General features: G+C 33.7%; 1 protein-coding gene across 3 annotated transcripts in view; it reads left to right on the top strand.

Annotated features, from left to right (window-relative positions):
* The window catches only part of CHD1 (chromodomain helicase DNA binding protein 1), a 76,327-nt gene that overhangs the window by 50,942 nt on the left and 12,887 nt on the right, over positions 1-12,498 (top strand). The window contains exons 24-32 of one of the 3 annotated variants that reach the window (XM_036845669.1): positions 2,265-2,425; positions 3,729-3,770; positions 4,464-4,594; positions 5,293-5,431; positions 5,660-5,810; positions 7,148-7,270; positions 8,068-8,196; positions 8,638-8,901; positions 9,258-9,398. In XM_036845669.1, coding sequence (XP_036701564.1) covers positions 2,265-2,425; positions 3,729-3,770; positions 4,464-4,594; positions 5,293-5,431; positions 5,660-5,810; positions 7,148-7,270; positions 8,068-8,196; positions 8,638-8,901; positions 9,258-9,398 — 1,281 coding nt within the window. The remainder of the gene's footprint in view (positions 1-2,264; positions 2,426-3,728; positions 3,771-4,463; positions 4,595-5,292; positions 5,432-5,659; positions 5,811-7,147; positions 7,271-8,067; positions 8,197-8,637; positions 8,902-9,257; positions 9,399-12,498) is intronic. The other 2 variants (XM_036845670.1, XM_036845671.1) reach the window with 2 other exon arrangements.

Raw genomic sequence — 12,498 nt, 5'->3', positions numbered from 1 at the left:
AAATTTGTTGGTGTTTATTTTATGGCCCAAATGAACAAAATGGTAGATTTTTAAATAATGGTAGCAGCGCCATGCCAAGCTATATTGGGTCCTGTGGCAAAAGGAAAAACTTTAATGTTAGAGCTCTTTGCGTTAACTTCTGTTTTTAGACTACTGTTGCATTACAAGATTATTTGTCCTGATTACTGAATTTTTTGGTATCTCCTTAAATTTTGAGTCTGAGGGAAATGAGGAACCCACCCTACCCTAATCCTTGCCCTGCTAGTTTTTTGTTTTCTTTTTCTTTTCCTACAACTGTATTAGGTCTTCTTCTCTGTCCTCGGTTCAGTAGGTGAGAAGGGTCTGGCCAGGCTTTCTGCCTGTCCCCTCAAAGGTGACTACTCTCTTTCTCTAGGCCTTCACCATGAAGGAAAGTTTTCTATAATCTCCAGCCCTGTTTCCAGTCTGTCTCATGAGCAGCTGGTGGAGGTTTGTGGAGAAGCGCCTGAGAGTGGGTACAGGTTCTCCCTGTGTCTTTGGTTCCCAGGGATCCTCTGCTCTCATGGTAGCTCACACTCAGTCTTTAGCAAATATTAGCTGACTTTCCTCTTTCCTGCTTGAATGGTACTTGATGTCTGCCATTCATGCTCTTCACAAGTGAGCCAGTGTCCAAGTTCCATCTCTTCTTCTTTTTTTTTTTTTTTTTTTTTTTTATTTATTATTTATTTATTATGTTTATTTTTGGCTGTGTCAGGTCTTCGTTTCTGTGTGAGGGCTTTCTCCAGTTGCGGCGAGTGGGGGCCACTCTTCATCGCGGTGCGCGGGCCTCTCACTGTCGCGGCCTCTCTTGTTGCGGAGCACAGGCTCCAGACGCTCAGGCTCAGTAGTTGTGGCTCACGGGCCCAGTTGCTCCGCGGCATGTGGGATCTTCCCAGATCAGGGCTCGAACCCGTGTCCCCTGCATTGGCAGGCAGATTCTCAACCACTGCGCCACCAGGGAAGCCCTCCATCTCTTCTTATAATCTGCTTTATTTCCTTATATTTTAGACTACTAGATTGCCTTGTGATTTTGATGTGTGTAATAAAAGTTATTATTTTGTAGATTAGATTTGTTAGAGCGGGAGCAGCCTACCAACTTTTATATCCCAGGCAGAAATGGAGCCAAGTAATTTGTGTTTGGCCTGAGAGTAATTGTATGTGTAGTTTCTTGTTTATGTTTATTTCTGCAAACCCTTTAGTGGTTTCTTTTTATAGTGATAGTGCAAGGGAAGCACAGCATTATATTAGATCTAGTGAAAGGATGGGAGAAGGTTAGAACAAATAAGAACTAAATACCATCATTGACTTTCAATTAGCTTTCAGCATATTAGGGATTCAGAATATGTATTGAGGCTTTGGAAGAACTCCAAAGACTTGCAGGAAAAATGTCTGTCCACTCAGAGATATCATAGTAATAATATTATTACAGTATATAGTATACATAATTCTAGTATTTTTTTAATACATATCATTTGCCAGGTTTAATTGGAGTCATTAATTTGGGACTTGCTTTCTTCCTTTTGGCAGTATATAATGAATGTTAGTCATTCTACAAAATTTTTAATGGCTTCTCAGCTTTCTGTTGTATAGATTATTTGATCTTTTTTTTGATGAACATTTAGATTGTTTGCAATGTTTGTTTTTAACTTTTATGATAAAAATGACTTGTCCAGTGTTCCTTTACATTTCTGATATCAAGAAAAATGCCTAGTAGGGATGTTGCTGGGTCAGCAGAATGACAAATTTTAAGACGTTTGATACAATATTGCCACATTGCCCTCTGTCCCAGTTTAAATACACACCAGAGCTGTTTGACTGTTATTCTATACCAGTACCAGTCTTGGCTATTATTGCTTAGTTAGTATTGGTCTAGTTGATGGATTAAAGAAAGAACTACATTGCACTGTAACTTTAATTCACATTTTAAGAAATATACCAATGAGGTTGTATAATTCTGTGTTTATGTTATTTGATTGCTTTTTAATAACCTTTCATATATTTTTACAAAAGGGTAATGGGTATTTTCCTGCTGATTTATGAGAATGTTTTAAGTGTTAAGGCTGTTAATAACTCTTTGTCATTAATGTGCTATATTTTTTCTGTTTTGTTTGCTTTTTAATTTTGTTTATGTAATATTTTTGATACATATTTGTTAATTTTGTCAATGTTTTATAATGTTTTCTTCACCCTTAACATAGAAGCCTGCTTTACCTAAACTTGGGCAAAATTTTATTTTCAAATTCCAGATTAGTTTCAATGGAAGTGAAGGGAGGCGCAGTAGAAGTAGGAGATACTCTGGATCTGATAGTGATTCAGTCTCAGAAAGGAAAAGGCCAAAGAAACGTGGAAGACCACGAACTATCCCTCGGGAAAATATTAAAGGATTTAGTGATGCAGAAATTCGGCGGTAAGATGACATAAGACCGTTTTTACTTCGACTTGCTTTTAGTAGGGGGTGAAATTAAAACAAATTCCATAAATTTTAAAGATTAAGATGAAAGTTTTAGAGGAGGCAAATATATGATAATTGTGTAGGGATTGGGTGGTTCTGCTTTTGATTGTTCTTTATAACTATGGGTAAAAAATGAGTTTGCCATTAATCTTTGCTGTGTTACTTATTTATTGGTACTCTATTTAGACAGCTAAATTATTTTGGTTTTATTAATGTGGTTCAGAATAGTGGCCCTTTTGAATAATGAATGTATATTTCAGTACATTAGATTATTTATTAAAAATTCTGACTGTATTTATGACTCCCAACATTACTCTTTACGTGGGAGTAATTTACTTCCATATTTCTCTAGTTTTTTTACACTGAGGTGATTGGTTTTTTGAAACTAACCATGTTAAAAGTGTTTCTGATATGTCCAAATAGGAGTTGAGGTAAGATTGGCCAGGCAGGATAAATTGTAGTTTTCTTTCAAAATATGTTTGTTCATATATACAGATTTATTTAAGGGGAATGGGATAGCAGCTTACTTTGTTTATGTAATATTTTTGCATATGAAATTTGTGAAAGGTTGTTCGTTGTTGTATTTTGAGAGTTTGTTGTTTCTTTCAAGCCATTGTAACTCTTTTCTTCTAAATCATAGACCTGACTGATAAAGTTCTTCCTCATTTTTTTCTACCAGAAAACTAAATATATTGTTAGATTTTGTTTAGGGTACTTTTGTGACCACCTGATTTGCTGGACTTTCTGTCTCTAGTTGAAGAGGCATTTCAACTTCTACTTTTCCTGGATATTTTCCCCCATCCATCAACCACTTGGGTAGCTTTGTTCTTAAGTAATATTTATTTTTCCATTGTTGGTATAATACCATACATCTGAATTAAAGCTATACTCAGTAAACTTTTATCTACACTTAAAATGTGAGGAGGTGTAATATGATTGATAATTCTGGAGACACTTACTCTGGTAGCCTTGAACCTTTTTTGTCTTGTGAAAAAAATAATTTCTAAAATAAAATTTAGCTTCTGTTTTATTTATATTGGTTTCTAAACATCATCCTGGGTGTTAAAAAATATATCTTGTCTTACGTGGTTTATCTTAATGTTTTAATGTTTTGATTCAAGCATAGTTTATTCATTTTTGTTAGTAACAGTGCCTTGAATTAATTTTTATACTAACAAGTATTATTTCTATATATTTATATCTATTTTTTAACGAATAGTGAAGCCCACATTTAAACCAAACAATTAATTTCTGTTAGGTTTATCAAGAGTTACAAGAAATTTGGTGGCCCTCTGGAAAGGTAAATACATCTGTCATTCTCAATAGAATTATAGAATGTATCACATGCTGTCAGCTTTATTTGTACTATTGTTAAATTTGCTGTAAAAGGTTTTTACAAAGTTAACCTGCAGAAAGCAAATTTCAGATAGATTTTTGAAAGCTTTTTGTACTATCCTTAATCCTTTCTAGTCTCTAAAGTTTTACCTACAAATGAAGTTTTCTATAAAATACATGGCCTGTAAAACATTTGCATTTTTATAATTGTAAGCTACTTTTCAAATGCTTTTTCTTACTTTTTCATCACAAGCTTATAAAATAGCAGATTCATCCGTAGAGAAGCTAAGTTGCTAACCTAGCCTCTGACTTAAAGACCAATTTTGTTTAACAGTTATTCTCAATAACTGCTATAACCACTATGTTAATTATAGAGTGGCAGAGACTCAAATTGGTTTAATTCTATTTTTCTCCCCAAAACTCCATCTTAAAATAGAGATATTTTCAGTTTTATTTTGGGATGACTTGCATGAAGTTATAATGAAATACTTACATAATTATTTTAGATGATGAAAAAAATGTTTTGAACATTTATTATTCATATTTTCTCAGTGTATAGTAATAAAAAAATTATAGAACTTTACTCTTATAATATCTGTCTTAAATGGCTCCATTTTATTCTGCATATTTACCTGAAAATTGTATTATTTTATTACAGATTAGATGCAATTGCTCGAGATGCTGAATTAGTTGATAAGTCAGAGACAGACCTCAGACGACTAGGAGAATTGGTACATAATGGTTGCATTAAAGCTTTAAAGGACAATTCTTCAGGAACAGAACGAACAGGTAATACTAAAATGAACGTGATTTAAAGAGAGGTAAATGGAATTTTCAAAATATGCTTTTATTGAGTTAGTTAGGTATTATATCTTAAGTTACCTATTCATTAGTCTTAAAAGATGCTTTATAAAACAAAGCAAGGCCATTTCTGGGTAATAGAAAATGGGCGGCAGAATTGTATTATTGAAGGCAGTAGAATCCATCTGCCTGGTATATTTTCTGGCTGGGAGGTAACATCAGGAATTATTGTTAGTTGTACTATATTTTTAGTATAGATGAGATATTATAAGTGTACACATGTGATAATGGTTTTAGCATAGTTACTTCATTATACTTATTTTGTAATTCATCTATCTAAATAAAAATAGATTCAGTAATTAGATGTACTGAAAAAAATCATACTGGAACTCTTATTTAGAAAGGCTGACATATTAATAGATTGATGTATCTTATGCATTTGCTAAAGTACATGAAATGCTTTTTGTGAATCTTTGTGTGCTATATTATAATCAGTAGTATGTACTGAAAAATCTCGAGTGAAATTTAGGTTTGCCAGCAAGCCTCCCCTTAACACAAATAAGTAATACTTAAAAATATAGGTAAATAAGTAATAGTACTTATTTATATAAGTAATAACATATTTTGCTTTGTGTTTCGTAGTATATATTTTATACTTTTTAATATCCTTTTTCAAATAAATTAAGGTGGTAGACTTGGAAAAGTAAAGGGTCCAACGTTCCGAATATCAGGAGTACAGGTGAATGCCAAGCTAGTCATCTCCCATGAAGAAGAATTAATACCGTTGCACAAATCCATTCCTTCAGATCCAGAAGAAAGAAAGCAGTGAGTTGTTTACTTTTTCCATTGTAAAATATTTGTTGTTATTCAATAATTTGGATATGAATGTATGTTAAAAATGTTTTTTATGCCATTGGCCAATTTGAATAAAATGTTTTTAAAAATAAAATAAAGCATAGTATTTTGAAGTTGTAATGACTCATATATGTTTTTCAAAATTAATTTTTAATAAGGCAATTATAACTTGACAGTGGCTGTTAACTTTAATGATAGGTATATCATCCCATGCCACACGAAGGCAGCTCATTTTGATATAGACTGGGGCAAAGAAGATGATTCCAATTTGTTAATTGGTATCTACGAATACGGATATGGAAGCTGGGAAATGATTAAAATGGATCCTGACCTCAGTCTGACACACAAGGTACTTAAATATTTCTTGATTCTGTTGACCACTGATGTTAAATTGAATTTTTTGCCTTTAAATTATGTTAGAAATAAACTCAGCTGGGAGTCAGGAAACCATGGCTCTAGTTAGCTGTGTGACCTTGGCTTCTTTGGAATCTGGTTTTCATGAAGGGATTGAATTTAAATGCTCTCTAGATTCTGCTTTACCTCTGAAATTACATTTTTGTTATTGAGGCATAGTTATATTTTTCTTCATAGTATCAGGTTAAAAGTAAACCTGTCTGTCATTCAGTCATTATATTATTCAAGAGCAAAAAAGGATTGTTTTTTATGTGTGTGTGTTTATATATTTTTTTTAAATAACAAACAATATTTAGGAGTTTTGGTGATTTGATGCCACCACACTAGTTATGATCATTTCTTTGCCTAGAATGGAAAACATTGGAAGCATTGCCCTATGCTTATCATTTATCTTTTTATATTTTACTTCTTCATGGACAAATGGGAACCTTCAGATATTTGTCATTTGCTACTGTGAAACAAAATTAGTTTATGTTTTCATTATAAAAGTTTCCTCACAGTACATGCTTTGGGTCATCTTCTACATGAACGATACTTTTTTTTTTTAATTAATTTTTTATTTTTGGCTGTGTTGGTTCTTTGTTGCTGCACGCGGGCTTTCTCTAGTTGTGGCGAGTGGGCGCTACTCTTCGTTGTGGTGCGCGGGCTTCTCATTGTGGTGGCTTCTCTTGTTGCAGAGCACGGGCTCTAGGCACACGGGCTTCAGTCGTTGTGGCATGCAGGCTGTAGAGCGCAGGCTCAATAGTTGCGGCGCACGGGCTTAGTTGCTCCACAGCATGTGGGATCTTCCTGGACCAGGGATCGAACCTATGTCCCCTGCACTGGCAGGCAGATTTTTAACCACTGCACCACCCTGGAAGTCCTGATAGATGATACTTTATATTCTAGGAATTTTTGTATACTTTATACTTAAAATATACTGTTGAGAAGGAAGGAAATCTAAGAATACTGTGATGTTTAATAACACTGAATGCCAATACACCATTACAAATTTGAAAGAAATTTCTAACCTCATACTGTGTAGTCTCATTTTGAATAGAGGGATATTTTTCTCGTGTATTTAGAATTCATTCCCAGAGAAATTGAATCTTTGTGGCATAGCTATAAAAAATGTATTTTGCATTCTAAGCTGTTTATTCCTACAGATTTTAAGAGTTGTAACTTGTTAGTGAGTTATACATATTTTTTAAATGAGTAAGCCTTTTTTAAACAATGATTATTATTTCTCATGTTATTTATTAAGACAAGATGAAAAAATTAATTGCTTTTCAGATTCTTCCAGATGATCCTGATAAAAAACCACAAGCAAAACAGTTACAGACACGTGCGGACTACCTCATCAAATTACTTAGTAAAGATCTTGCAAGAAAAGAAGCTCAGAGGCTTTCTGGTGCAGTAAGTTAACATATGCTTAAGAGCAGTTTACTTTTGAATAAGATAAATCTAGTTTTCTGATCACCCTAGGCACCTGTGGTTAGCATGGGCTCATCAGTATGTTTATCTGTAATTTAGCTTTATTTGAATATGGTAATATTTTGCCTTAAATGATCTCAGCATTCATGTTAAAACTCTAGTGAGTCCTGTCTTTCAGAATGGGATCTGTTTTTTCCTAGTATTTAGAGAGAGAGTGGGAGCAACTTTTGGAGTGGATTGGAGTGCTTTTTGAGAGGACAGGCTTCCATTATTGTTTCATTTGGCGACATTGGGCAGCTTAAGGAATAGCATTAAAGATCACCAAGCTTATTTATGAGGGCGTTTCACAAAAGAAGGAAAAAGACACTAAAAGAGAGGTGATTGGAAACTAAAGCAACCCTTGAAAGTTTACCTGTGACCACAGTGTCAATAACTATGTACTATTAAAAATAATTTCTAAGGCTATCTCTGGTGACATTGGATTTAGTTGAAAATAATAATAATTTAGGAAGGTGAACAACCCTCCTATTTCTCTCTACTCTGTTTTTTTTTTAAGAAATAATTACAGTTGGTTAGCATTTATTCACATTAATTTGTACTTGATTCATTAAGTTATGTCACTTTTGTTGATAATAACTTTCTAAGATTGGTGTAGCTTAGTGCCAGCAGATTAAGGATTGGGTTGGAGTGTGTGTTCTTTAGCTTTATAGATGTGGTATTTAAGATTTCTTTTTAATGGAATCTGTGGGGTTGGTTAGAATAAAAATAATTATTTTTAGGGAGGTTCAAAAAGGAGGAAAGTAAGAGCTAAGAAGAATAAAGCAATGAAGTCTATAAAAATGAAAGAGGAAATAAAGAGCGATTCTTCTCCCCTGCCCTCAGAAAAGTCTGATGAAGATGATGATAAGGTAAGAATGTGTTTTAGAAAAGCAACCTGTTACATAGAAAGGGGACATGGCATATTTGAAGTTTGAAGTAAGGCTTGAAATTTTACTTTTAGATACTGAAGTTCTTTTTTATAGTTTGTTATGTAGTCTCATTTACAGAATAGAATTCTACCCATCCAATAGATTATATTTCACTAGAGGGATAGAGCAAAGGTCCTTCCTTTTCAAACATTTGCCATTTAAAGACATTCTGTCTCCTTTAATTTTGTTATGAATTTTGAATGGGATTGGCTTACCTTAATTTTTATAGGAAGGTAAATATTGCATGTATCATTACTAATGGGATTCTGAATTATTTCTCTCAGAATCCACATACATGCAATCCATAGTCATGCAAAGAAAAGAAATTAGTCTTTGTCGAGATTTGGTTAGTAATACATTGGCCATACTTGCACTTTTCAGGATGAGATCACTTCTGTGAAACATCCAAATAAAAAAGTTAAAACAGAAAGAGACAGTGAAGAAAAACCTGAGCCAGATGTTTGTATAAAGAAGGAACCAGAAGAAAAGAGGGAAGCGAAAGAAAAGGAAAATAAAAGAGAACTTAAAAGGGAGATAAAAGAAAAAGAGGATAAGAAAGATATAAAGGAAAAAGATTTTAAAGAGAAAAGAGAAAACAAAGTAAAAGAAGCTATACAGAAAGAAAAAGACATAAAGGAAGAAAAGGTATGCAAATCATAATATAAAATTTAGAAAGTGACACAACAGGATATTTACAGTTTAGGAGAATAAATTGCCTGTCAGCCCAATTAGTCTCAATAACTGAGTTCTTTAAAAATGCATATGGGTATCTAGTAGAGGAGAACAGGTTTGAATCCTTTTTTAGATGCCTTACCTAAAAGGAATGTTACAGAATAGCTTTATTTTTGGTTTCCCCAAATAAAATGGGGGAAAGATAGAATAGATAAGAATGTTAAATGTGAGTAAACTTTATAGAATAAAATGAGACCATAGTTCTTCTGGAAGTGTTAATCATTTTTGCCTTTGTTGTTGTTATGTTTTTATTTTCTCTTTTTCATCAGTTGAGTGAATCCAAGTCTGAGAGCAAGGAAAGATCTAAGAAATCTTCAGTGTCGGATGCTCCAGTTCATATCACTGCAAGTGGTGAACCAGTTCCCATATCTGAAGAATCTGAAGAGCTAGATCAGAAGACATTCAGCATAGTAAGTAGTAAAGTTTCTGGTTATTAGGAATAATTCATATAACATTTTATTTAATTTATATTCATCTTTTAAAACTTTAACTTTAGAAATATGTTTGAATTTGATAGCATTGCAGTTCAAGTTGACAAAAGCAATAGATTTAAATTTTGAAAGGTATCCTAAATTTAGAATCAACCTAGAAAAACTTCTTCATAAACTAAAGATTTTAAGAAGAGGTATTTAGGGAATAAACTTTTTTTCCTCCAACTTTAGAATTTTAAACTTTTCAATTCCTGAGCCTATTATCCATATAACAGTGCTTTTTATCTACAGTGAAGGACCCTTCTTTTCTAATCTTTTACAGACCAGTGTTTTTAGAAAATAAAATAAAAATGAAAATAGGAAAAAAAGAATATAAAATATAAACCCCGGTGTTGTATTACTAGATTCAGTAGGTATAAATTTGCACTGTCAAACTGATATAAAGGTTTCTAAAATTTCTGTACCTATCCTGCTTTGGACTAACACAGGTTCATAGACCACACTTTGAGTAACACTGGTCTAAAATGTACTGGTTTTACATGCTACCATGCTTTTATATTCATCGAAGTCAGGGAGAATTTATCTTGGCCTTTCTCCAAAGGGTTTATTTGCTGTATATATTCAGGAACCCAAATAATCTTATGGGTGTAATCTTAAGTCAGTTTTATCACTGATACTAATCAAATGCTATACTTGAAAGATGGAAATTTTCACCTTCTAAAATTATATTTGTGTTTGACCTACTACGTCCTTTTAGATCCCCAGCTCACCTTCATGTCCCATTTTCTCCTGCTGTGTACTCTGACTAGATGATACTAAGACTGAGAACGCATTTATTCATTTCCTGCTGATTCCATTACATGCCCTAATACAGTTCCAGATATGCTCTTTAAATAACATAGTTCCTACCACAGTTTTCTTGTCCTCCTCACTTTTGGCTGTTTACAGCCCTCTAATCTCTGAGAATATTGGGGACATTCCCAGGTAAGCTGTTTCAGCTCCTGTCTTCCATCTTACTTACTTGAATGAACATATATCTTATCTCTTGACTTTCATTTTTATCTTTTCTCCAGGTTCACATGTTGTGATTCCTTAGCAACTTTTAAGGCTAACCTTTCTATTTATGGCCTAGATCTTAATCTAGCCTCTCTATCCATTTTCTATTGGTTTTTTGTTTTGTTTTGGTTTTTTTACCCCCTCTGTATTGGGTGGGAATGGGTGATGGTGTGATTCTGCTTTTCTGAGGTGAAAACACTGAACTCTTCTGAACTGCTTCCCCTACACTATCTGCTCCATTACTGAGGTTAGGTGAAATTGCACCTCTTGCCTCTTCTTTGCCCACATTTCCTCCTTAGCCATCTGACTTGTTCATATAACCAGTGAAATGGAAAGTTTCCTTTTGTGCCCAGTGCATGAATTTCTTCTTCATTAACCTTCATAAATGATTTAAAATCTCTTGTATTATGGAAAGGAATAATGGAATAGTTTTAAACATGGACTCCAGAGCCAGATTTTCTGAGCTTGTATGATTAAGATTTTCTTGGTATATACATTTTATTGTATTCGGGAATAGCTCTGATTATTAAGAAATTCACTGGTCTTAGTCTTCATTTTTCTTGACATCTTTGCCTCATTTAGCATCTCTTGATTTTCTTATGTCTTATTGATCTGTCTTCCTAGATAGCAGTATAATTTAGCAGTCAAGAAAGTGTTTGAGGTCAAAACTGGGTTTCACAGATGTCATTTCATTCTAAGCTTCAATTTCTTTTTCTATAAAATAGAGTGAATGGTATTGCAAAGGTCTATTGTCAGAATCAAATTTAAAACAACGAACACACAGCCTCTGGTACCTAATAAGTGCTTTATAAATATTAGTTATCATTGCTCCAGTTCCCATCTTCAGGCCTTGACCTTAGCATAGATTTTAGTATCAATTCCTCTCTTTTTCCTCCACTCACATTCAGTCAATGAGTAAATCATATTGGCTCTAACACACTGGTTCAAGCCACAGCCACCTCTTTCCTAGATTATTTCAATAGCTTCATAGCTGTTCTCACTGCTTTCACCCTTCCCATCTCACTCTATGCCCTTTTCGTACCCCGGTTTGTACTCCACACAGCAACCCAGACTGACAATAACTGTTACAGGGATAACAAAGTCACCCTGTGTTACTTTGCTGTTTAAAACCCTTGAATGGCTTTCCCTCTCGTTCAGGATGAAAGATTCATAACAATAGTCTAAAAGATACAGCATCTGGTTTACTCCCATCATCTCCTGCTGTTTGCCTGACTCACTTGGTTCCAGCGACACTGGAATTCATACTGTTCCCTTGAACATGTCAGACAAGTTGTAGGACATTTTTACTTGCTCTTCCCTCTGCTTGAAATGGCTTACTCCTTCGTTTTCTTTAGATACCTGCTCAAGCATCACCCTTCTCTGAAATCTTAAGTAAGGTAGAAAGCTCCATGTTCTTTCTTGCTTTATTTATTTATTTTTTTTATCATGGTTGTCACCATCTTAAACACTGTGTCTTGTTTATTTATTGGCTGTATTCTCCTACTAGACTACAGGTTCCATAAAAGCAGGGTCTCCGTTTTATTTACTGCTCTGTTTTCTGGGTCTAGAACAATGCCTAGAATATAGTATGTATTCAGCCTACATATGCTGAATAAATAATTTTCTAGCAGAATATAAACTAGAAAATTGAACAAGAAACAGAAAATGTAGAGAACAAATATGAGTAACACTAAAAATTAGAAAGGAAATTAAAAATTTCCCTTTTTTAAAAAAACATTAGGCTTGGCTGAGTTCTAATTTTAACTAAAGAATAAATGATTCCAGTGTTATTTAAATTATTCCTGACAAAAGATGGAAAGTTTCCCAACTGATTTGGAGAAACAGGTCAATAAAACAGAATAAAGTACTCATAAACAAATTCGCACATATAATATAGACACTTAATTGATAATAAGAAAGGCCCTTCACAGCAGTGATGTAAGGATTTCTTTTTTCAAATAAATGGTGGCATTGGGTCAACTAAATATATTGTCTGTAGTTGATCCATCCTTGCATTCCCCAA

The sequence above is a fragment of the Balaenoptera musculus genome, chromosome 3, assembly GCF_009873245.2.
Source record: "Balaenoptera musculus isolate JJ_BM4_2016_0621 chromosome 3, mBalMus1.pri.v3, whole genome shotgun sequence".
Taxonomy (NCBI): domain Eukaryota; kingdom Metazoa; phylum Chordata; class Mammalia; order Artiodactyla; family Balaenopteridae; genus Balaenoptera; species Balaenoptera musculus.
The sequence above is the reverse complement of the archived record's forward strand: the minus strand, read 5'-3'. Positions and strand labels throughout refer to the sequence as shown.